Source organism: Muntiacus reevesi, chromosome 3 (assembly GCF_963930625.1).
Source record: "Muntiacus reevesi chromosome 3, mMunRee1.1, whole genome shotgun sequence".
Classification (NCBI taxonomy): domain Eukaryota; kingdom Metazoa; phylum Chordata; class Mammalia; order Artiodactyla; family Cervidae; genus Muntiacus; species Muntiacus reevesi.
The window spans coordinates 192,556,294-192,583,308 of NC_089251.1; the positions used below are offsets into that span (position 1 = coordinate 192,556,294).

General features: G+C 38.2%; 1 protein-coding gene across 4 annotated transcripts in view; it reads left to right on the forward strand.

Annotated features, from left to right (window-relative positions):
* The window catches only part of CYB5R4 (cytochrome b5 reductase 4), a 103,235-nt gene that overhangs the window by 66,515 nt on the left and 9,705 nt on the right, over positions 1-27,015 (forward strand). For 3 of the 4 annotated variants that reach the window (XM_065927803.1, XM_065927801.1, XM_065927802.1), the window contains 6 exons: positions 542-574; positions 2,583-2,705; positions 14,735-14,875; positions 16,507-16,659; positions 23,340-23,490; positions 23,791-23,877. In XM_065927803.1, the coding sequence (XP_065783875.1) occupies positions 542-574; positions 2,583-2,705; positions 14,735-14,875; positions 16,507-16,659; positions 23,340-23,490; positions 23,791-23,877 (688 nt within the window). The remainder of the gene's footprint in view (positions 1-541; positions 575-2,582; positions 2,706-14,734; positions 14,876-16,506; positions 16,660-23,339; positions 23,491-23,790; positions 23,878-27,015) is intronic. The other variant, XM_065927804.1, reaches the window with a different exon arrangement.

The window sequence follows — 27,015 nt, forward strand, 5'->3', positions numbered from 1 at the left end:
ACTTCACATTCCAGGATGTCTGGCTCTAGGTGAGTGATCACACCATCGTGATTATCTGGGTCATCAAGATCTTTCTTATACAGTTCTTCTTAATGACTATCCAACTTAGAGAACAGTAAGAAAAGAAAAATTTATCCAGACCCAGCCCTGGCCTGTCCTCACACACACACACGCACACCCTGGAGCTTGTGTGTTTCACGTGCTGCCTCTCTCCCTGCCCTGCTCCTTTCTTGGTTTGCAGGATTTGTCAGGCTGGGACCATCCTTAAACCATGTGGGTTACCCACTTGTGGGCAATTGAGTATTTACTCTTTAATTAATAAGGAGAGAAATGGAACAACTAAAGGAATATATGTAAATAATTTTTCTCAAAGTATTAGGTACATTTTGGTTGTATTCAGTTTTTTCTTATGGTTTCTTAGGATATGTTTGAGAGATTTGAAATAGTGCATGAAAGAACCATTTGAATGATCTTGTACAGTGTTTGTAGACTATAGCAATTGAAGTTGGATCTTAACTGAACTTTTTTTCTTTTTCTCCAGCCCTAAGTCATGAAATTCAGGAAGATTTTTCTGGTAAGCTACGAACATAATGTATGTATGTACATATACTCACACACAGAAACATACACACCTATAGGGGGACAACTACCAATGTAATGCATATATGTACATATACAGACATATACATATATATATATATGTGCATATACTGACATATACATACGCATGTATGAGGGGACAGCAGTTTGTCTTATTGTTCATATGTATATTTTCATGTTGCAGAACAGGGATATGATGTTTTCTATATAAACATACATGTTAATTTTTACATATAACTTTTCCCTGTGGTTTCAGTTCCTCCCACCCCTTGCTCCTTTTCCCTATTCATTTCATCTTTGCCCTTTTCATTTCCTCTCATTAGAAAAAAAATTCCTGTCTCTGTTCTTCCCTCCTGCCCTACTCCTGACATGTAGCTTGTAGAAATATACTTGACCAGACAAGTTTTTCTAAGTGTATATATAAATATTTAATGTTAACAAGGGTTTCCCTGGTAGCTCAGATGGTAAAGCATCTGTCTGAAATGCAGGAGACCCAAAGCATATTAAATTATGTATATCATTACATATAAATGGACAATGGATTTTACACAGCTGTTTAACAGTAGAAGACGCATCAGAGAATGGTAGTTTTTATTTCTTTAGCTTTATTGAGATATGATTGACAAAATTGTGATCTATTTAAAGATTTAAAGTATACAGCATGTTGATTCAACAAAGGTATACGTTGTGAAGATTCACACAATCCATCATCTCATAGGTTTACCTTTGTGTGTAATTTCAGTAATACAAGACTGTCATCAGCTACAGTCACCATGTTATACATGAGACCTTCAGACCTCATTCGCCTTACTGAAAGCTCACACTCTTGTCAGCCTCTTCCTGCGTCCCCCTCACTCCTGACGCCGGGTGCTGTTCTGCTACTGTTTCTATGAGTTTTAATTTTTTTTTTTAATTTGCACATATAAGTGATACCATGCAGTATTTGTCTTCTCTATCTTATTTATTTTATTTATTTCATTTAGTATAATGCACTCTCGGTTTATCACAGATTGTTGCAACTATCAGGATCCCCCTTTTTAAGGCTGAATAATATTCCATTCTATATTCATATATATGTGGTTTCTTGTTTCAAAACACTGTGAGATTACATTACACTGGTTCTGTACCTCCCTTTTTCTATATACACCATAGTAGGTTCTGTAAATCGTATTAATTAAGCTCTTTGAAGTCAAGGACTTTTTATGTTTATTAAGCTTCAAATCAGTGCCCATGGAATTGAATTCATCCGACTGTTCTGTCTTTATAAGTTATTAAATTGCTGCTGATTTTTATGTTTATAGTGAGGAAGAATAATATTGTTTCTAAAGGCAAAAAGAAATATACTTTATTCTTTAAAAACAGATTTAATTCACAAAATATAATCACCTTTTAAAGTTTATTATATTATTTATATTCATATATCCTAAACTATTTCAAATATTCAAAAATAAAAAGATAATATAAAAGATTTTTAATTATCAAAGATTGATAATTATAAGGATAATTTATAGGGATTCATTCTCCTGGAGCCTTTTCTGTTTATTAAACTCAGTATTGGTTTACTGAATTCACTCATAAGACTCTCTCAGATCCCAAGAAATGTTAATAGAGTATAAATTAAATTTGCTTTTGTGGATTCATTCAATGGCTAGTTGGTATATTTAAGGGTTTTTTTTTAAAGCTGTGTGTTGGTTGCCATGGCTCTATTTGAGCTTGTATGAAAATCAGCATTATGTATTAGTTTGGCCCCTGATATATTAATTTGAAAGAAGTTAATCTGAATTTAAGATAAACTGGATTTAACATCATATAAGACATAAACAATTTTGAGCAATATGTACCAAAAATTTTATTTATTTCAGTAATGATCAATGTCATTCATATCAGATCAGGACATTTGGGTTGTTTGAGAAAGACTGGTTTTAAAATAAATTCTTATATTTAATATCAGTGAATACAGATGGAGTTTATCTTCTTTTCAGTGCTAGTTGTTGAGAATGTGGGAAAAATAGAGATCGTCCTGAAGAAAAAAGAGAATACTTCTTGGAAACGCCTTGGTCATCCCCTGGAGAATCATAATTCATTTATTCCGAAGAAAGATACAGGTAGACTATGCTGTTATTTTGAGTCCTGGGCTCATGAAAATGTATGTCAATGGCTCAGTTGTACCAGAATTTGGAGGGCTACCTTCAGTGAGCCAAAGGATCCTTGTATCTCTTTCTAAGGAATTGAAATGGGGCATTGGGGTTGTTATCCTCCTTTTTTAGTTTTTTAAACAGAGATTACATTTCTGACTCTACCGTCTAATGTTTAGGCATAATGGGGTCATTAAGTAATGATAGCTAAATGGAGAATACCCACTTAGACCTTTCATTCCTTCACTCCTTCACTCCTCCAAGTTCCCTTTTACAAAAGGTGCAAAAACAAGTAAAGTTTATGCCCTGTAGGCACATCTAATTTTTTTCTGTTAGAGAAAGCACGTTTATTGCCTCTATGCTTACCTAAACCAGTTTCTGAGTTTACTTCCTAAAGATAATACCGTTCATTTTCTTCCTTTATTTTTCAGAGCTTTTAAGTGTAACTTAAATTAGCTTGTAATTTAAGTTTAATTAAAGGTGCGTGATATAAGTGTTCCACTTGATGAATTTTCACAAAGTGAATACACTCCTTATTTTCTTTGGCAATTGGTAGGATTTGCCTCTTGTTCCAAATGTTTTGAAATTTCATAGTTTGATAGACCTTCATGGAGGTCTGTTTTCAACTTTTGTGCCAAATGGTCATCCTTTGTGCTAATCTTTCCATTATGGAAACTTAAGAACCATGTGTCTGGAAAGTACTGATCTGTCTTCCCTCCATGGTCTGCTTTTACTTTTTAGAAGTGTTCTTTTTTTTTTTTTTAAGACTTTTTAAAAAATATATGTTATATTTTATGTATTTATTTTTGGCTGCACCGGGTCCTTTGATGTGGCACACCTGCCCTTCATCGATGTGCTCGGGCTTTGGCTAGTGTGCTGCTCAGCTTCACGTTGCAGTGGCTTCTCTTGTTGAGGAGCTGCGCTCTAGAGCCTGCAGGCTCAGTAGCTATGGCTTAGTCACCCCATGGCATGTGGGATCTTAGTTCCCAGACCAGGGGTGGAACCCATGTCCCCTGCTTTAGTAGTTGGGACTTTAACCACTGGACCACCGACCAGGGAAGTCCCTAGAAGTGTTCTTATTTTAAGTCTTTTTAATTAGTTCTCTATTTATCTTGTCTTTTCTCTCTCATTTTCAATTTTGTCCTTTTGTTCTACTTTTTGGGAGTTGTTTTCAGCTGTGTCTTCTAACTCTGCTATTGAGTAACATTTCTACTTTCATATTTTTAGCTTCAGAGAATTCTTTTGATTTTTGTTTATTTGTTTTAGCATCCTGTTTACTCCATTCTCTTAGCTTTTTAAGAATTACTAATAGTGTTTTAGAGTTTTTGTTTCCCTGTGTAGCCTAGCCTCACTTTAGTCTGTCTTTCATATTAGATGCTTCCTTTGAATGTCTACTGATCCTTGACTGGGTGTATTTCTGGGTTGAACTGGAAAAGCTGGTTGGAAACTGTGTGTGGGGGCGTTCCTCGCTGACAGTAACATTGGCTCTGTCATTGGTTCCTTTCTTTGGATCAGAAAAGAAACATTCACTGTGTGGCTGGATCAGAAAAGTCTGATGCCAGTGTTTTGCTGGAGTCTGTAAACAATTTTCTACCTTGCACCCAACATTTCAAAAGTTACATGGGAAAAGAAGGCAGGGGTATCTGTAAACTTTAACTTCCCTTTTAAAATTTGTTTTGTCAACTGCCCTGTATTAGTCTACTAAAGTTGCCATAAAAAAGTACCACAGACTTAGTGGGATAATAACAGAAGTTTTATTTTCTCCCAGTCTGAAGGCTAAAGTCTGACACTGAGATTCTGGTAGGGCTGGCTTCTCCTGACGTGTCTCCTTGGCTTGCAGATGGCTGTTTTCACCTGATCTTCCCTCTGTGTCTCTGTCCCTGTTGCCTCTTCTTGCAAGGACATCAGGCTCTTTGGACTAGGGACCAACCAAATGACCTCATTTTAACTTACTTTTTAAAATAACCCATTTCCTAATATAGTGTTGGTCCTTTAATGGACCGGAACCTGGTGGTCCGGAGTCGACGATAAGAAAGTAAGAGAGAGAAAGAGACTGCTATCCCCTGGTTTACGCTGGAAGCCAATAGAGTCCAGTTCTTAGGGCTCGCGCTGCTGCACATAGGCACCAGACGCCCTCTCTTGTGGGTGAAGGCACAGTGTGCCTTCTCGAGAGGGTCTTAGAAGCCCGGGCCAGAAAGTGAGCTCAGTGGGCCTACGCACTCCAAGGAATTAGCCAGAAATAGAGAGAGAAAGACAGAAAGAATAGAAAGAAAGAAAGACACGGGGACCAAAGCTCTGATGGAGCAAAGGTGTTTTAATCAACATGACATGGGCATATATACTGTCTTACAAGGTGGTTATTCTCAGCAAAGATAAAGATTAAAATTCCAGACTTAAAAAACATAAGACGATCCCTATCAAAGAGAGAGTTGCAAACAATCACCTTTTGCCATTTGGCTCATAAAAAGGAAGAGGGTACTTATCACCATAATGAGAAATGCCTGGATTCCTCAGCCCTGGTAAGGGCGTGCCTCTCCTCTTAATTCCTGAATATTCAGGAATCAATAAGGGCCAGAGGGTTCCTGACAGATCCAAAACAGCACACAGGAAGCCTTTTGTTAAATGCTTCCTGACAATATAGTTGCATTCTCTAGTACTGGAGACGTGACTTTAATGTTGAACATTGAGATGCACACAGTTCAGCCTATAAGTCATACGCAATGCAGAGACCCTTTGTTTTGCCCTCTACAAGAGAGCAAAATTCTGACATTTTGCCAGAATAACAGAGAACCAGCCTGTGGCTGTGTGAAATAGGGGAAGACTTCAGAAAGGTGGGGCTGGGGAGACAGCTAGGCTTCTTAAATGAACTTCAATCCGGAAAGCAGTTTCAGCTCTGCCTTCCTTCTGATTCCAGAGATAATTGGTCCTGCCGATTTCTGAGCCTTAATGAGATCTTGTATTACAGATGGATTGATTCTTGGCTCTTTGTATTTCTAGTCTGGGATTTAACTTTCCAGTTAACTGAGTCAGTTCTTTCTATCCTTACAGGCTGTGCCTTAAAAAACAACCAAACACTCTCACTGTCACACACACACACACACCAACACCGTCTTTGCTTTTATTTTAAGGAAGAAACTAATTGCATATATTCAGTTTACCATCTTTAAATATTTAAAACTATAAAAATATATTTGTAGATAATATTTTAATTTTCAGAAGAGTATCAGGTAGCTGCATTTTGAATACTTATTGTGCGTGGAATGCTATTTTAAGTATGTGGTATGTAACAAATAAATGGCATCAGGATTATTTTCCTAGGTGGAAGAAAGAACATACATAAACATGGGGTTAAAGAATACTTATATCAAGACATAGGCCAATAAGAGGAAGTTACTTAGTGCAAACTTGAATATATTCTAAGGTAACCTTAAGTGAATGGATGCAGATCAATCTGACCTTGAATGACTCTCCATGAATGAAGGTGAATTTCAAGCAATGTTTTGAAAGTGACTTAAAAAGAAAATCATGAAGGACTTTCCAGATATCATTACTGAGTACTTATTGTGCCAGACCTTTTGCAGGTGGCAGAGAAAGAAAATGTAAGCCATATGTGGGAAAGGTCAAATAGATTCATTTTCCAAGAGCAGGAGGTCTCAATTGCATGGTATAAGGTAGGCGGAAGAGAGAGGAATAATAGCAGATGCAACAGATCAGAAGAGAACACGTAAAAGTCCATGAAAATGAAAAAAGATATTACTAAAGGTAAAATCTGTTGCCCTGCAGTTATCTGACTCTCTAGTGATTGACAAATCATAGCAAACCAGATAAAAGCTAAGTCCTTGAAATAAATGATACTGAGAACCAAGGTTGACCTCTATTTAGGAATCGTTTGAATGAACATTGCTCAAGTATTCTTCCCTATAATTTCCTGAGGCTTTCCATGAACTCTTTCATCCCTGCCATAAATTTCGGCTTGAGTCGTGAGCCACCATAGTTTGCTTTAGCTTTCTTGTGTGAAATTGGAGCCACGCTTGTATTTTTCAGTGAATTGGATTTTCTACTTTGGAAAATGATGCAGAGTTTAGGGGATTTTTTTCTATTTATTTGCCTGAATTAGCACAGATTCATTTCTTCTTTGTCCTTTCTCTTCCCTAATTCATGACAAAAACTATAGGTTATTTTCTGCACTAGCAAAGCTGAATACTTACATCATCAAAATATTATGATTTAACCTGCTGTCAGTAAGTTCAAATGTTTACTCTATCATGTGATTCCTAGATTTTCAATGTGTATTACCAGAATTATCAATTTTTATGATATTAGCATACTGATTTCTTCCTATTTTCTTAGTTAAAAAATTTAATATGAAACTAAGCATGTAACTTGAAGACTTTTAATGCAATACCTTCTTGTGTCAAATCTAGAGTTTACTTACACAAAAGATTTAAATATAGCAAAGAACATAATCAGAGCAGAGAAACTACTTCATTTTTTACCTTTAATCCAGGTTTAACAGTTGATAAATTAAATTGTATGAATAGAACCAGATTACCATTTGTAACTTAGGCACTTCCAATTATTTTTTTCTTCTCAAAGATGAAGATTATGAGTGAGTATTTGTGTGGTGTGGTGTGTGTGTGATATGACTAAGAAACTCGTCTGCTAAGAGTCAGAAACTAATAGAATATTGGGTTGCTATTTCTGTACCCAGCCTAAAAATTTATTTTAATTGTGATTGCCTTTAATATGGGGACTCAGATCATCACACAATTGTTTTGTAAATTTGACAACTAACAGCTCAGTAAATGAATATTGAGATACTAAAGGATAAACAAGATTTTGAAAATGTGTGTCATAATTTTGTTATGTCAACAGCTATTTGTAAACCTTTAGATTAAATATATATAGAATCTATAATGGTGGTTTTTTAAATCATGCTGAACTGTATGAAACCACTGCTGTTCATTTTTTACCTAGAAAAATGGCAGTTTTACATGCTTTGACCTCTACTTTTATCAGGGCCTTTTAGTTGCTAGCTCCACATGCCTACACATCCAGAAGTGCTGTCTGTACTTGTAAGCGCGCTTGTTGACACTTTGTGAGCAGTCAGTTAATTGCGGCTTTCCACGGGGCCTGGGATTCTGCAGGCAAGCTGTCTGCTGTCATAAGGAACACAGCTCTTCTTGTCAGTGTGTAAGGGGCCACCCCCACCCCTTCCCAGACCTTTCTTGCCTGTGTCTCTTTGCTGCCTAAAACAGTCATTCGGAATTACTGGAAAAGAAGAGAATCTCATGGCTAGCAAATAAAGCTTCACAGTACTTCATGCTTTTAAGTTGTCTGCTCGGCCCAGCAGATTTGTAAAGTTGTCACTTGCAGGGTAACTATATGATGCGTTATCATGTTGCTGTCTTATTCTCATTTCTAGCAGAACGGCCTGAATATGAAGAATCACAGAATAGATGAAGCAGGCTTTAAATAAGTAAGAAATTATTTACTCTGTTAAAAGAATAGAAGAAATTTTAAAACTTAGAATTCAAGCACTTTAATGTATAATGTTGACTGAATTATTAGTTATGGAGCTGAGGAAAGGTGATAAGCACAGAGATGTTCAAATCTAGTGACAACTTTACTAAGCAATATGGGCCTCATTGTCTAAGGACCGCATTGAACCTAGTCTTGGAAGAAAAGCTGCCTTTTTCTTAGCTTAACACTGATGTTTAACTACAAAATCCTCACTTTGAAAGAGAGATTCAGCTCACATCAGTCTAGGTAAGGTAGTAAAAGAACTGAATACATTTCAAATTTATTTTTAATAGCACTATTAATAGTTAAAACAGAAAGGAATCTATGCTCCATTGTCAATTTACTAATACTGCTTCATTCATTTTTACCCCAGTATATGGAAAAAGCAGGTACCCATACACATTTATCATCCTGGGTGTCTGAAGATGTGTTATGAATATTTTCTTACTCATATATGCAAGAGTGGTTTGAGTGAAGATAATAAAGCTATATTACAAGAGGTCAGATGAGATGGTTGGATAGCATCACTGAGTTTGAGCAAACTCCAGGAGATGGTGAAGGACAGGGAAGCCTGGCGTGCTGCAGTCCTTGGGGTTGCAGAGAGTCAGACATGACTTAGCGACTGAACAGCAACCACCAGAGGTTAAGTGAATGCCTTATCAAAATTCGTACAAAGGCTGAATAATTTTTAAAAACAGCAGCAAAATTGCAGTCTATGTAATACTTTTAAAAGCACATAATAACTAAAACTTTGTTGTTTCTTCTGCGTAAGTTCATTTCCAGCCCCTCTTTCCTCTCCAGAGGGTGGGCTATGGAGCAGGAAATCCCAAACTTTTGACCATAGCTCAGTCTTTCTGGTGACCAGCCCCCATCCAGTAATCCACCACATGAGAACAAATATGTTCCTAGTTTTCCCTTATTACTTAGGAATTTAGCAGAGTATTAGGAATCCCATGTTCGAGATCAGAGTTAAAGACAAATACCGTGCCCCCATCCCCTACCCACCTTATTTGCAGCTTTGCTTTTTGAGGTTTCACTTACATTTGGTCAGTCATGGTCCAAAAATATTAAATGGAAAATTCCAGAAATAACTCATAAGTTTTCAATTGCAAACTGTTCTGAATAACATGATGAAATCCCAAGGTGTCCTGCTGGGGATGTTGAAGAAGAGAGGTACCTGAGATAGATGGTGACTTGCTGAACTGGTTCTTTAATTTGGACATTAAATAGTTACTAGGGAGTACATCATGAGAAAAGCTGGGCTGGAAGAAGCACAAGCTGGAATCAAGATTGCTGGGAGAAATATCAGTAACCTCAGATATGCAGATGACACAACCCTTATGGCAGAAAGTGAAGAGGAACTAAAAAGCCTCTTGATGAAAGTGGAAGAGGAGAGTGAAAAGGTTGACTTAAAGCTCAACATTCAGAAAACTAAGATCATGGCATCTGGTCCCATCACTTCATGGCAAATAGATGGGGAGACAGTGGAAACAGTGTCAGACTTTATTTTGGGGGGCTCCAAAATCACTGCAGATGGTGATTGCAGCCATGAAATTAAAAGACGCTTACTCCTTGGGAGGAAAGTTATGACCAACCTAGACAGCATATTAAAAAGCAGAGACATTACTTTGCCAACAAAGGTCTGTCTAATTAAGGCTATGGTTTTTCCAGTAGTCATGTATGGTTGTGAGAGTTGGACTATGAAGAGAACTGAGCGGCGAAGAATTGATGCTTTTGAACTGTGGTGTTGGAGAAGACACTTGAGAGTCCCTTGAACTGCAAGGAGATCCAACCAGTCCATCCTGAAGGAGATCAGTCCTGGGTGTTCATTGGAAGGACTGATGCTGAAGCTGAAACTCCAATACTTTGGCCACCTCATGCGAAGAGTTGACTCACTGGAAAAGACCCTGATGCTGCGAGGGATTGGGGGCAGGAGGAGAAGGGGACGACAGTGGATGAGATGGCTGGACAGCATCACCGACTCGATGAACATGAGTTTGGGTAAACTCCAGGAGTTTGTGATGGACAGGGAGGCCTGGCGTGCTGCAGTTCATGGGGTCGCAAAGAGTCAGACACGACTGAGCGACTGAACTGAACTGAACTGAAGGAGTTGTAAAGGGTGGGGGAATAGTCTATAAATATTTGTGTTTGAACTGACATGGTTAAAATAATGAGAAAGGTGCTAAAGGACAATGTACTGGTCTAGAATGGTAGTTCTCAAACTTTTTGAACAAGGCTTGTGAGTTGGGGCAAGAAGCTCTCGTAACTTCTTCACCCATCCCACATCTTCTCTAGTGACCCTGTGATCTTGGGCAAACTACTTAACTTCTGTAAGCCCCTGTTTCCAGCAGGGAAAATGAGAGTGAATAGGTGCTTTGAAAGAACACTAGAGGAATTCCAGTGGTTAGGACTCCACACTTCCCCTGCAGGGGCGCCTGGGTTTAATCCCTGCTCTAGGGACTGAGGTCCTGCGTGCTACATGGCAGGGCCAAAAAAACAAAAAAAGTACTTAGAACAGGAAGGTGTGGACTCCCAATCCAGAGCTCTTTCACAGCTCTCTCTCCCACTGAACTTTATCTTAATTTTTGCCTTGTGAAATTCTACTCTCCAGAAGGAAAGCTGTAGTTTCCTTTCAACAAGAAGAATAAAGAATGCCCAAATTACCATATTATCCTTATTGTTTCAGTGTTACCCTGAGTATCTCCATATTATTTGTATGTTTAAAAAGGATTTATTCTGGGATTAACAGATACACACTACTATACATAAAATAGGTAACAATTACCACTGTATGGCACGGGAAACTATATTCAATAACTTGTAATAATCCGTAATGAAAAAAAACCTGAAAAAGAATGTGTGTGTGTGTATGGATGTATACATGTATATAACTGAATCACTTTGCTGTACTCCAATTTAAAAATTAAGACTTTTTTTAAAAAAGAAGTTAGGTTTCTGAACAAACATTTTTCTGTCTTGTGGTTCTGTTTTACCATCTCATATTTATTTTCAGTTTCTCATTTTCTTGTATAGTTATGCTTATAAAACCAAAACCCTGACACCTTAATATCAGCATTATTCTGACTCAGTTCAACAAATCTGCTTTATCTTCCTTTATCTCCATGTTTTAGGTCTGTGCCTATGTGACTTCTCTCTTCTCTTCAGTGTAAGTGAAAGAGTGAAAGACGAAATCATTCTTAAATCTTTCTTAAGTCTTTTAGAACCCATCGTTAGCATGTCCCATTGAAATTATGGCAGTTTTACTATTTTATTGGTAAGATGTTGAATGCAGGTGACCAGGGTTTGATCCCTGGGTCAGTAAGTTCCCCTGGAGAAGGAAATGCCAACCCACTCCAGTGTTCTTGCCTGGGAAATCCCATGGACAGAGGAGACTGGCAGGCTACAGTCCATAGGGTTGTGAAGACTCAAACACAACTCAGCAACTAACACAAAGATGTTGACAGTATCTCACAGTGTTAAATAGCAGGAATACTGTGTTAATTCTCTCTCTAGAAAGCCAGTGCATCATTGTAGCCCAAAGTTTCCTTGTGTTTTAAGTATAATCAAAGAGATGCAGACTTACTGGAACAAATCCTTTCTGACAAAAGCTAGAGGTGAAATTGGCAGGTCTGAAAATGAGTCTTTTCGTCAGAGAGTGTGCACTAGATTTGACTAAAGGAAAGCACTGTGGTCCCTACACCTTTTCACAGGGGACACCTATCCTGGATTCCGTGCTTGGAGAACAGCACAAGGGCTCTCCACCAGCTGCACATCCCTCACAGGGTGAGGAGTGTGCAAGGCGAGGAATTGTCCCCCTGGATTTGAGGCTCTTTCCTTAATCACTGCACTCTGGGTATCTGGAGCCCCAGAATTCCCTGCACAAATGACCTCAAATCCACTTCTACCCATGAAATTGTTGTTTAGTCACTAAGTTGTTTCTGACCCTGTGGGACCCCATTGACTATAGCCCACCAGGCACCCCCGTCCAGTCCATGGGATTTCCCAAGCAAAAATACTGGAGTGAGTAGCCATTCCCTTTTCTGGGGGATCTTCCCGATCCAGATATGAAACCCACGTCTCCTGCATTGGCAGGCAGTTCTTGACCACTGAGCCACCTGGGAAGCGTATCCAAGGAGTGGCCAAGGCTAGTTATGGGGACAGCAAGTAGATAAGCTTGAACTTATGGGCTAGTGTCCCCACATCCACACAAGGTCAGACAGCGGGGCTGAGAAGAGCAGCACTCAGGCCACTGACAGTCTGGGGGTGCAGCTCTCATCCCCCTGCCTTCTTCCTGCATGGAACTCTGAGGAGTTCACGAATCCTAAACTTGAACCTAGCCTTCTAAAGGGGCATTATGAAGGTACATTTTTGGGTACAGCATAGAACTTATTTTATTTAATAGCTATTTGTCTGATTTATAACGTTCATGTGTTTAGACCTGGAGGTCTCATCGCATATTGTGATTTAATCGCTAAGTCGTGTCTGACTCTTGTGACTCCGTGAACTGTAGCCTGCCAGGCTTCTCTGTCCATGGGATTCTCCAGGCAAGAATACTGGAGTGGGTTGCCATTTCCTCCTCCAGGGGATCTTCTTTACCCAGGGATCAAACCCAGGTCTCCTGAATTGCAGGTAGATTCTTTACCCACTGAGTTACAAGGGAAGCCCTCATCACATGTTGGTTGGCCAAAAATCTGTTCCAGTTTTTCTATAACACCTTATGGAAAATCCTGAACGAGTTCTGTGGCCAACCCAATATTACCACTCTGGGTCGCAGGAAGGGTCTAGAGGATGGGATAAAGAGATCATCTGAACCTTCATTTCTTCTTGTGGGTGAGCCTAGCTCCTTTGATCCTTCATCAGTCTAGCACTGGATTAGTTATACCTTCTGGTATAACTCTGGGATGGTACCCTTGGCCATGATCTTGTCTAAGTTTTACCGTGGCCACGATACACTCTTAAGTTTATGTGCATGCTGAGTTACCATGGTAGCAGGTAGAAAGATGTAGCGACCAGGGTCTTTTGGGGACCAAGTAAAAAGGGAAGAAGAGAATTGGATGAAACTGTGGCCAAAATGGTTTCTTAGGATTCTAGGTGAATTTTAGTTTTCTACTAACCATTGATTATTCGATGTAGGGCCTTCACATGCTAAGGTCTGAAGTAAATCTTTACCTACTTAAATATTTTTAGGTTAAAAAAAGCAGAATAATAAGATGTTTTGTTTTTGTCTTTGTTCAGTCGCTAAGTCGTGTCCAACTCTTTGCGACCCCACAGACTGCAACATACCAGCCTCCTCTGACCTCCAGTACCATCCAGAGTTTGCTCAGATTCATGTCCATTGAATCGGTGATGCTATCTAACTATCTCATCTTCTGCCACCCCCTTCTCCTTTTGCTCTCAGTCTTTCCCAGCATGAGGGTCTTTTCTAATGAGTCGACTCTTCATATGGCCAATTATGCTTTATTAGGATTAATTCCTAATACATCTCTGTGAATGCTGTTTCATAAAAAAGAGGAAATTGTGAAACAAATCAGTGTCATTAGTCTACTCTGGTATGCTGTTTACATTCAAAGGAGAATTTGCCAGTGAAAATATTCATGCTTTCAGAACTTCTGTAATAAGATCTTCCAATCCAATGGTATTATTTTGCTCTATATGCAGATATTTCCTGAGCTTAGCATATTAATTTCAGATATTTCCAGTATTTATAGAAATACTTGATTCATTTTATTTGTATTTTAGTTCCACAAACCTGGCATCTTCAGTATTTCATTTAAATTTTTCCAGATAGTCAGAGCTTATATCCTTATTAACCTTTTTATTTTTGCTTTAATCATATTTTGACTGTTGAAATGTCCTATAATTTATATACATATAAATTTTGTTTGTGTATATATAACACACATACAGAGACTCAAGAATGTATGTTTTCCTGCCTTTATCAAAGAAATGTTTGTAAGTTATTAAATAGTGCTGGTATTGTTAAACTTTAAATGCTTGAGTTTCAGGACTTTGCCATTCTATAAGAAAATAATTTAAAATGAGCTTTGATGGTTACTAACTATTTTTCACATCTATAATTTAATTGTATAGCTATTGATAAAGGCATAAAGGATGAAATTCGTTTAAAAAGTAAATTTAGGAAGAAAAAACTAGGCTTTCATTTCCTAGACAGTAATGGTTTTAACATGCTATAATAACAGACATGAGCAAATAACACTCATTTTATAGAGCTGTTTTTTCAAATTACGAAAGTATTTACAGGTTTTAGGAAATGGATATGTCAGGAAGTAAAATGGAAAAAACAAAGACTGTAAGATTTTCAAAATAGCGATGAATTTCTATTAATATCATAGGCCTGTTAGTGAAACTCCAGCTCACTAAAGAGCAGAAGCTGAGTCTGTGCTTTCGAGTAGTGGATCTGGGAGTACTTCTTATCTGATTTATTCATCACTAAGAGAAAATGAACTTCTTTCTAGGTTTGTTCTACAGAAAGTGCCAGTTAGTTTCCAAGGAAGACATGACTCATGATACGAAGCTCTTCTGTTTAATGCTGCCTCCGAGCACACATCTGCAGGTGCCAGTTGGGCAACACGTTTACCTCAAGCTACCTATCACAGGTGAGGCTGTGCAGAAACATTTTCTTCCATAAGGAGTTTGTCATCAGTACTAATGGAAGCACCCATGTAGGTTATCAGTGAAACGTTTCTGGGCAGCTGGTCTGTGATAGCCCGATTCTGGGTTTGTGGAGGCAGGGTACCTGCAAGTGGGAACTCTAGCTATGCGGCATCACTGTGTGGAGCAAAGAAATTGTCACTCGTCACAGGGACAGCACCATCAGCATTGTAATTTATTACTTTTGTTGTTCAGTTGCTAAGTTGTCTCCAACTCTGCAACCTACCAGGTTCCTCTGTCCTTGGGATTTCCCAGGCAAGAATACTAGAGTGGGTTGCCATTACCTCCCGCAGGGAATCTCCCCGGCCCAGGGATCAAACCTGTTTTTCCTGCATTGGCAGGCGGATTCTTTACCACTGAGCCACCAGGGAATCTGTTATTAACAAAGCCTTAAAAGAAAGAAGTTGCAGAGCACACAGTCTTCTGTGAAGACAGCTACCAGAAACATATACTAGCAACTCTTATTAGCCACTTTTAAGTTCAAGGTCATTTATGAAGTTGAATTCATAAAGCTGAAAATGAGTGGATGATTATAGATGATTTCCTTGCATGTGCCACCAGTATAAGAAGCTCTTGTAAATGTATTCCTTACTGTATAAATTCTCTTTCCCTTATTTTCACCCCCAAATCACCTCATTTACTTGTTTTAAATACCCTTCCAGCTGTTGTCTAATATCTTCTTAGCCTGTTGAAGCTGTGAAAGGTAACATTCCCTTGTCAGTCCTAGTGTTTCCAGCAAGTAGCTTCACAGACTTCCAGCCGGGATTTGATAAATATAGTGTATGATACATACTGTTCAGTTTTTCTCTTCATCATCACTAATGCCAAGTTATTCAATAACTGATATCTTCCCCAGTGTATTTGTTGTCAAAGTATTCTATATAATTTACACATCGTTAATTTCATATATGTGAAGGAGCCATGTATAAAATTTTGGTCTTTCAAATGTGTTGACTCCTCTCTGGATTTTGGCTAGCTAAAATATAACATGACTTCTTATTAATTTTACCCTGTTTTTTATTATTATATTCTTAGTAGTAGTTGGATTAGTGTTCTTTTCAATTACCAAAGTAATACATAAAATGATAAATTGTTAAAATAATTCAAAAATACAAAGTAAAAGTGAAATTCATGCCTTCCTGGAACCCAAATGATCTCATTGGTCATCGGTATTCATTGTTAAAAATTTGGTATATAATTAAAATTATTGTGTAAGTATCTCCTGGTATCTCTGTGTAAACTTCTGATGCCATTTTTGTTGTGGCCCATTACAAAGCTTATATGCTGATGGCATAGATGGTTGTTTTAAGTTTATTAGCATAAAGTCCTATCATTTTATGCCACACTTAGTAAAAATAGATTATTTACATTATGGTGAATTACCGATTTGTTAAAATTATTTCAACACACATTGGCTTGGAGTATATAGACATGTGCTGTATACATATAGTTAGAACTGTATTCACATTAAGGGTACAGTTTTAAATATATACTGATAGCATCATGACATTTTTATGTTTCATCTTGATTTGTTTAGATTTTTAGAATTGAATTTCTTTGTTTTGACTTTCTCCAGGTACTGAAATTGTGAAGCCATATACACCTGTATCTGATTCCTTATTCTCAGAGTTCAAGGAACCAGTTCTTCCCAACAATATATACATCTACTTTTTGATCAAAATCTACCCTGCTGGATTCTTCACACCAGAGCTTGATCAACTTCAGATTGGTTAGTATTTTTTTTTTAATTTAGATTTTGTTCTAGATTGGGTCGCATATGACCCTCTCCTTTGGTTATTTCCTTGTGGAATCTGTCAAATATCATAAACTCACCATGTCTGCAGCCAAAGTTGTGTTCTCTTAGTCTCCCCATATTCTTTCCATATCCCTCATCTGTTCTTTGCTTCTTTGCAGAATATTATCTGTTCATCCTCCACCCCATCTGGAGACTTGAGTCTTCCCTGAGTCTTCCCATTCAGTTCAGTTCAGTTCCGTCACTCAGTTGTGTCCAACTCTTTGCGACCCTGTGAACTGCAGCATGCCCAGGCTACCCTGTCCCATCACCAACTCCTGGAGCCTACTCAAACTCATGTCTATCACGTCAGTGATGCCATCCAACCATCTCATCCCCTGTCGTCCCCTTCTCCACCTGCCCTCAATCTTTCCCAGCATCAGGGTCTTTCCCAATGAGTCAGTTCTTTGTATCAGGTAGCCAAAGTATTTGAGCTTTAGCTTCAGCATCCGTCCTTCCAATGAATATTCAGGACTGATTTCCTTTAGGATTCACTGGTTTGATCTTGCAGTCCAAGGGACTCTCAAGAGTCTCCTCCAACACCACAGTTCAAAAGCATCAATTCTTCAGTGCTCAGCTTTCTTTATGGACCAACTTTCACTTCCATACATGACAGCTGGAAAAACCACAGCTTTGACTAGACGGACCTTTGTCAGTGAAGTAATATCTCTGCTTTTTAACATGCTGTCTGGGTTTGTCATAGCTATCCTTCCAAGGAACAAGCATCTTTTAATTTCATGTTTATTTCAATTTAATTTCAATTTAAAGTCATCATCTGCAGTGATTTTGTAACCCAAGAAAATAAAGCCTGTCACTGTTTCCATTGTTTCCTCATCTATATGCCATGAAGTGATGGTACCAGATGCCATGATCTTAGTTTTCTGAATGTTGAGTTTTAAGCCAACATTTTCACTCTCCCATTTCACTTTCATCAAGAGGCTTTTTAGTTCCTCTCTGCTTTTTGCCGTAAGGGTGGTATCATCTGCATATCTGAGGTTATTGATGTTTCTCCCTGTAGTCTTGATTCTAGCTTGTGCTTCATCTAATCAAAGATTCACGTGATGAACCCTGCATATAAGTTAAATAAGCAGGGTGACAATATACAGCCTTGATGTACTTACTACTTTCCCAATTTGGAACCAGTCTGTTATTTAATGTCCAGTTCTAACTATTGCTTCTTGAACTGCATACAGATTTCTCAGGAGGTAGGTAAGGTTGTCTGGTATTCTCTTGAAAATTTTTCCAAATAGTCAAAGGCTTTAGCATAGTCAATGAAGCAAAAGTAGATGTTTTTCTGGAATTCTCTTGCTTCTTTTATGATCCAATGGATATTGGCAATTTGATCTCTGCTTCTTCTGCTTTTTCTTCATCCAGCCTGAACATCTCGAAGTTCTCAGTTCACATACTGTTGAAGCCTAGCTTGGAGAATTTTGAGCATTACTTTGCTAGCTAGCATGTGAAATGAGTGCAACTGTGCGGTGGTTTGAACATTCTTTGGCATTGCCTTTCTTTGGTATTAGAATGAAAACTGACCTTTTGCAGTCCTGTGGCCCCTGCTGAGTTTTCAAAATTTGCTGGCATATTGAGCACTTTCATAGCATCATCTTTTAGGATTTGAAAAAGCTCAGCTGGAATTCCATCACCTCCACTAGTTTTGTTCATAGTAATTAGTTCATAGTTCCTAAGGCCCACCTGACTTCATACTCCAGGATGTCTGGCTCTAAGTGAGTGATCACACCATTGTGGTTTATCTGGGTCATTAAGATCTTTTTTGTGTAGTTCTTCTGTGTATTCTTGACACTTCTTCTTGATATCTTCTGTTAGGTCCATACTGTTTCTCTGTTTTATTGTGCCCATCTTTACTTGAAATGTTCCTTTGGTGCCTCTAATTTTCTTGAAAAGATCTCTAGTCTTTCCCATTCTATTGTTTTCTATTTCTTTGCATTGATCACTTAGGAAGGCTTTCTTATCTCTCCTTGCTAATTCTTTGGAACTCGGCATTGAGATGGATATATCATTCCTTTTCTCCTCTGCCTTCACTTCTCTTCTTTTCTCAGCTATTTGTAAGGCCTCCTCAGACAACGATTGCCTTCCTCCCAGTCCAGTCAGTGGCTAAGTTCTGATGAGTCTACCTCCCAGTGACTTTTTAATCTGTCTTTTCCATCCTTTCTGCCACCTCTTAGATCAATCCTTCATCACCTCTCTCTTGATCTGTAACTGGTCTCTCTTAGTTGCCTCTAACTGGTATCTTACTATTAATCTGCATTTTCCAGTTCTTTATCCATATCTGCCCTGATAATCAATTTAACCATGCTGCTCTGCAGCTTTGATCCCTGGATGGGTCTCCATTACCTAACTGATTACACCCTTTTCATGACCTGTGAAGACTTTGATGAACTCTGAGCTTCACCTCTCACTATACAAAATACTTGTGCTACTCAGGCTCCGTGAGTTTGTCATCCTCATTCATGGGTGCATGAGCTTTGTAGGATGCCCACTGACCCTCTTTCTACCTGTCACGTACCTTTGTTTTAGTATTTTTTAAAAATATCACTTCCTTTATGAAACCTCCCTCCTCTTCTGAAGCCCTCAGTAACTGAGTAACCCCTCAGTAACTGTGAACTTTGTTCGTAGCTCTAGGATAAGAATACATAATATTTCTTATTTACAGGACTTTGAGTTTAAGGGTATAGATTGTCTTATCTTTGTATTTCCCATACCTAGCAGAGCAGTTGGCACATAATGGGCTCTCAATAAAAGTACTCTGAAAGAATTAATAAAAGGACTATAATGAAATCTACTAATATTTAGATATTCCCTCCCTTACTGTTTTACTCCTTTTTCTGTGTCTTCAACTTTTCACTGCCTTTCGCCTAATAATAAATGTGCCCTTCCCCCTTTAAGACCACATTAGTAGTTATAGCGAGTGAAATAGATTGCTGAAATTTGGAAATAGAAAAAATTTATTGCTATTTGAAAGTTAAGCTCAGCAGTCAACATATAACAGATGTGATGAGGCATCTTTGGTTACATAAATCAAAATATTGAACATAAATGTGAACCCATAGAATTTTGGAATACCTGCAGATCTGATGAAGGTGATACCACCTCGTGAAGGTCTGACAGCACAATTGTAATATAGAGGGTGGAAACTTAGCCAGTGGTATTATAACCTATCAGAGAACAGGGTGGAGAGTCAGCCTACAGCATGCAAAAGGAAAGCTGGAATAGTAAGGTCAGTGTTTTTTCAGCTTCATCTAGGGGAGCTCTCATGGCACAGACACTGATGCCCCTTAGAGGGTTGTACACTGGCGTGACCGTGATAACTCATGAAACTCTGTTATGACCTACAGGAGCTACCTTATCAAACTATCCACTTTGTTTCAATTCTGTGTTCATCAAGCAATTTTATATGGTTATTTTGGCCTTCCAAATGGTCCAGTTTTTTATCTTCTTGCACTGGGAATGAGAAGCCCTGGATGGAGCTCAGATCACTAGATGCAGGTAGTCTGGCTGAAGATCCGTTGCCATTCTGGCAGGTGTGCTTTAATCTCTTGTGAATTAGAGTAGCATTAGGTCCTTGCCTGCGGAGAAGGCAATGGCACCCCACTCCAGTACTCTTGCCTGGAAAATCCCGTGGATGGAGGAGCCTGGTGGGCTGCAGTCCATGGGATCGCTAAGAGTCGGACAGGACTAAGCGACTTCACTTTCACTTTTCACTTTCACTCATTGGAGAAGGAAATGGCAACCCACTCCAGTGTTCTTGCCTGGAGAATCCCAGAGACGGGGGAACCTGGTGGGCTGACGTCTGTGGGGTCGCACAGGGTCGGACACGACTAAAGTGACTTAGCAGCAGCAGCAGGTCCTTGCCTGAGTCTCATCAATTTTATGACATTGGAAAGACTGGACTGTGGACAGAAGTTATGAAGATAATATCATTCTGTGAGGCTTCTTTAGTAAACAAACAGCTGACTTTTTCTTGAGGATATTCTGATCTCATGGTTCCTTTCAAATTATAACAGGGAGCTTCTGTTACTTTCTAATGTTTAACTCATCAATTACTACCCAATTCTTACTATCCTGCCATGGACAAGAAAGGGAAAAGAGATGAGCAGCCAAGCATTTAAAAATAAACCAGAGCATTTGAAATTGGTTTATAAAGTATGGACAGCTTTATTTTTTAATTTTTTATTTTTAATATTACATTGAAAATTTCTGAAATGTCCTAAAGACAGTTCTCTTATCTGAATGGTGCACAGAGATTATATCAGTTGCATACCAGAAAAGGGTTTATTCAACTATTTTGATTGTAGATTCAGTAGTCGTGCGCCCCAAATATGGTCTCTGATCATGCTTTGTTTTTATAGGAATTCAGAACGGCTCTTGTTTTATTTTGTTTTTTTCAGTTGTGTTTAAAGATGCTTTTATTGAAGCATCGTTGGTTTACATGTTGTGTCAGTCTCTGCTGCACAGCAAGCTGACCCAGTTACACATGCAGAGACATTCTGTTTCTAATGTTATTGTCCATTAGGGTTTATCACGGGATATTGAATGTAGCTTCCTGTGCTATACAGTAGGACCTTGCTGTTTATTCATCCTATATGTAATAGTTCACATCTGCTAATCCTGAGCTCCCAGTCCTTCCCTCTCCCACCTCTGCCCCCTTGGCAACCACAGGTCTGTTCTCTATGTCTGTGAGTCTGTTTCTGTTTTGTAGATAACGTTCATTTGTGCCATTAGATTCCACGTATAAGTGACATCTTATGGTATTTGTCTTTCTCTTTCTGACTTACGGCAGTTAGTATGATAACCTCTAGTTGCATCCGTGTTGCTGCAAATGGCATTACGTCATTCTTTTTTATGGCTGAGTAATACTCAATTGTACATATGTACATTTATCCATTCATCTGTTGCTAGACATTTAGATTGTTTCTGTGTCTTGGCTACTGTGAACATAGATGTGCATGTCTCTTTTTGAATTATTGATTTGCCCAGGTAAATGCCCAGGCATAGGATTGCTGGATCGTATGGTAATTCTATTTCCAGTTTTCTGAGGAACCTCCACACTGTTTTCCATAGTCGCTGTACCAATTTACATTCCCACCAAATGAGTAGGAGGGTTCCCTTTTCTCTATACCCTTTCCAGCATTTGTTGTTTGTATATTTTTTAATGATGCTCATTCTAACTGGTGTGACGTGGTACCTCATTGTAGTTTTGATTTTCATTTCTCTAATAATTAGTGATGTTGAACATCTCTTCATGTGCCTATTGGCCATCTGTATGTTCTTTGAAGGAATGTCTACTAAGACCTTTCACCTATTTTTCCATTGGGTTGTTTGTTTTTTGTTGTTGCTGAGTGGTATGAGCTGTTTGTATATTTTGGAGATTAAGTCCTTGTCTGTCACGTCGTTGGCAAATATTTTCTCCCATTTGGTACGCTGTCTTTTTTTTCTTTTTATAGTCTCTTTTGTGTGCAAAAGTCTATACGTTTGATTAGGTCCATCCCATTTGTTTATTTTGTTTTTGTTTCTATTGTCTAGGGAGACTGAGCTAAGAAAACATTAGTACATAAGATAATAATATTTTAAAAATGCATTTTGCTATGCAAAACCACCTAGACTCAAAAGGCTACAAATTGTACAATTTTACCATTTATGTGACATTCTGGGAAAAAGCAAAATTGTAGGAATGGAACAGATAAATAGTTGTGAGGGGTGGGGTGAGGGGTTGAATACAAAGGGAATTTTTAGGGTAATAGAAGCATTCTGTTTGCTATTGAGATGGTGGACACATGACTATGCATTTGTCAAAGACCATGCAGTGTGAATTTTACTATGTGAAAAAAATATAAAACTTTCATAAGAAAATACAAGTTCTGCAACTTGTGTTTGGTGATGTCAGGGAATCCCAGATGGAATTCAGAGTGTGACTAATGAATCTGTTTTACAAATGTATGAAGTAACCTCAGTGAAGGGAGTGGGGAATAAAATGAACTGAACTAAAAAAATTAAAATAAAATGGGCTAAAGAATTCTCTCAAATTATTAACAGTATCTAGGAGTGATTTTTATTGCTATATATTTGTGTATTTTTGAATGTTCTTTGGTAAGGAAATGTAACTTTTGTAATTAAAAAATTAACAGTAAAAAGATAATAATAACATATTAGAAAGTATTTCTATTTCAGTTTTTTTCTCCTACTAGGTTTATTACTATGATTAAGAATCAGTATGTAAGTAGTGAATATATATTCTCCACTCTGTACTATGCAAGACAGGTATACACAGACTCTGCTTTTGAAATACTTAGGTTTATCAATAATTTAGCAATCAAGACTTTATTGATAATTTGTGGCAGTAGTTTATAAATTAGAGACTCCAGATGGTTTAGGAAAATAATGTTGGGAAATAAGTATAATCAAACCTTATTATTAATTTGATTATAATGAAAATTTGAGTATAATGACATACTTGGGGGCCTAATGAATATTCTTAAAACTGCTTACATTCCTTGAAAAGTGAGATGTAGTCTGATAATTATGCAACCTGCTTCTCCTAGTGTTCTGTTTGAGTTTTCCTGATTTTTTTTTTCTGATTTCATGTATATTTCATTGTGTAGGAGATTATGTTTCTGTAAGCAATCCTGAGGGCAATTTTATAATATCCCAGCTCCAAGAATTGGAAGATCTCTTTTTATTGGCAGCAGGAACAGGCTTCACACCAATGGTTAAAGTACTGAATTATGCTTTGACTAATATACCCAGTCTCAGGTATGTCATTTTACATTTAATTACTATCCCTTTTGAGGCTGTTAGATTAGTAGAAGGTATTCTAAATCGATTAAAAACTCAGTGGACTTCAACAGACATGTTCTCATCCCTTAGTCATCATTTCTTACTCCTTCTCTACTCTGAGCTGTTTTATTCATTTGATTCCTTTAGTTTTGATACCTTTGATTACCTAATTGGCACTGAAAAACATTCATGCTAATTCATGGTTAGAGTTTCCATTCATGCATATTTTAAATATAATTGAAATAGTACTTTTGAATTGTTGTTTTTTCTTTTAAGGAAAGTGAAGCTGATGTTCTTCAATAAAACAGAGGATGACATAATTTGGCGAAGCCAGTTGGAGAAATTAGCATTTAAGGATAAAAGGTATTAAAGTAGTACTAGCTCTGTGTTTAGATATTTTCATACATGTTCAGTCAGTTGAGACCTTAACCTCTTTCAGTTCAAGTTTTTAGTTGACCAGAAAACTCCTTCTAACAAAAAGTAAACAAATCAATAATTCTCTTTAAAAAAAATTTAAATGTAAGCAGTGTTAATACACCTTTCCCAAAGAAATACCTTTTGATAAGGTCAATATGACATCAGATATGTATTGATAAAATATATAATGGACTTTATAATGGACTTGATTGTTTAAATTAAGAAAAAAATTTTTGTCTGCACCACATTGCTCATGGGATCATGTTCCCCAACTAGGGATCAAACCCACACCCCCCACACTGAAAGCTCAGAGTCCTAACCGCTGGGCCACCAGGGAAGTTCTGGGCTTTCTGTGTATATCGTTATTTATAGTGAGTTGGGTTTCTTTGAAAATGATCCAGTGTAATCAGTTTGGTAATTCAAGATTTTCTAATTATAATGGGGACAAATCAAATCAGTTTGGTGAGATGAGTAAAACAAAAATAAACATGTTTGGGGCTTCCCAGGTGGTCCAGTGTTTAAGACGCCATGCTTCCAGTGCAGGTAGCCTGGGTTCGATCCCTGGTCAGGGAGCTAGGTCCTGCATGGTGCAGCTCAGGATCCCACATTAAATAAAGCCAGATTAAATAAATAAGCAAACATGATTCTCTGCTTCAGGATTCCTTAGAGTCTTCACGAGCCACGCCAGTGCCTGTTGTGACTCTCCAGGAAGGGGATTAGTTATACATTGTTTAACAAGATTCTCTTCATTTTTGTCTGTCTACATAAACACATTAAATGTCACAAATGATCCTCATTAGACACTTTGGGAAATGCCAGTGTAGTTCATGGAAAAGAATCTGAGGCAGGCTGAATTCAGTGGTAGAATGAGGCAGCAAGGACAGCAGGGTCACAGTTTGTTTCACTGAGAAAGGAGCCCAAGCGTAGTGAAGAAGGTGAGATGGGTTAACAGGCATATGCTCCATCTCCCCTAAAGTGCAGCGTGACATTCAAAACACATCTTTTAGAAGAAGAGCAAATTGAACAATCTGTCATACATCCTGAAGCATTTTTGTAATCGTTAAAAACTTCCTAAGTCACACAAAACAGCTGACCTAGATGTTTATGTTTTTGACGGTATAGTATAGATAAAGTTCTCTGCGTTTTCAAACGTAAAGACTTCAGGACCTTAGCTGACCCGGGGCCTCCAGGTACTTCTGAGTATTTTCCAAACATCTTCCCTAAGGTGATGCCATGGTTCCTCCTCGTCTTTCCTCCCTGTTGTCTCCCATCCTCCCCCTCATTCCCTTTTAGAAAGTAATTTGCACAAATTAAGAATGATCTGAACTTAATGATCTTTGAAGTGTTTTCTCTTCTTAATATACTTAAAACATAATCCTAAGAATATTTATTATGTCTAAGTAGTTGCATGGCAATTTAGAGCCTAATTTAAAGAAATACAGATTCCTGGGTTTTTCAAGTGTCTTTTTCACTCAAAGTGGAAAATTGGAAGCAGCGTTTATGAAAAAACCTGAAGACCTAAATTCTGGCTTTCTGTCTACCCTTTACTAGCTAGAAACTGTATTCAAAAATTACTTGACTCTGTGGGCCTCTTTATCTTCGAAATAGAATAATGATGTTTGTCGTGCGTCCTTCCTAAGGCTATTGTGAGGACTAGAAGGCAGTGTAAATGCTTTGGAAACTGAAGCCCTGCCTCAGATATTTGGATTGCGGTTAGGGAGGACCTCTGTGGACATGCATTTCATTTCTGTATTGACTACTTGAGATTCTTTTTCCTAAACAATCATTTAAAAGACTTTAGACAGACGGAGCTATACTTTTGTAGCTAGTTTTTTGTTTTTTCTTTTGTAAGTACTTCTGGCAGTTTGGGGACATGGTATTTTGTAAGATCTTTTCCTTGTACAAGGCAAATTCCTTTACTAGTATTTCAGCGAACAGTATTTCTTTGATGTAAGAACTAATTGGTGAAGGGACTGTGTTGACAGCTTCTGAACACAAAGTATGCTTTAACAACATCCCCTGTGTGTTTTTTCTTGCATGGCCCCCGTAATTTGGGTTGGTGGCATTGTGTGGGCTTGAGGATAAGGAAAAGCCCCCCTTTCCCCACTTCTGGATGAGTGGCTCTAACAGCACTCATCGGGTGAGTGAGACGCTCCAGTTTGCTGGGAGAAGTGAGAATGTTTTGACTGCCAGCCCGCCTTTATCCTCTCTTCTGCTCCCTTTCCTGTGCGTTCTCTGCTGCCTGCCTTCTCTTCCGCCTTTTGGAGACACACTCGCCTTGCTGGAGGCCTGCTGCTGGCACTGACTTCCAGCCCTGGCTGATCTGTGTCCTCTGGAGACTCATGGTCAGACCCCCACTGGAAAACATGTGGCTTCCTATGGGTACGTGGCTTTGGAACATTTATCAGGAACCTTCCATATTCTGAGACTGATGCAGATGGAGGAGAAACCTGGCCTTAAAGGCTTACCGATGGGTTTTGGTAGTAGTGTTCATTCAAGATATATAATTGTTGAGTCCCATACATAGAAGGAAAGTAAAAACTTAAATTTACTGTAAGGTAGTTTTAATTGGTCACATCTATCATTTAGTTGGGCTTCCAGGGTGGCTCCGTGGGAAAGAATCTGCCTGCCAGTGGAGAAGGAAACGGCAACCCACTCAGTACTCTTGCCTGGGAAATCCCATGGACAGAGGAGCCTGGTGGGCTACAATCATAAACATCATATAGTTAACATTTAAGGCTTTTTTTTTCTGTTAAGTCACCCTTTCCTACATCTTGACTCTCCTGTGTCACTTCTCATTTTACCAATACATTTCTGATGACAAAATGTGACACTTGAACACATCATCTTGGTTAGATTGTTATTGGATTGTGGCAATAAAAACATGTGTAGTTAAATGAAATACCCTGTTCTCTGTAGGATTAGGACAGTTTTCTAATCAGTCCTTTGTGGAAAAAGGAGGAATAGGAAAAATGGATGCTGAGACTAGTGTGTAATCTAGTATTTTCATTTTCAACGAGCATGTTTATCCAAATAATGTGGTTGGCAAGGGAAATTCTTTGAAACATAATTGTATAATGGAAA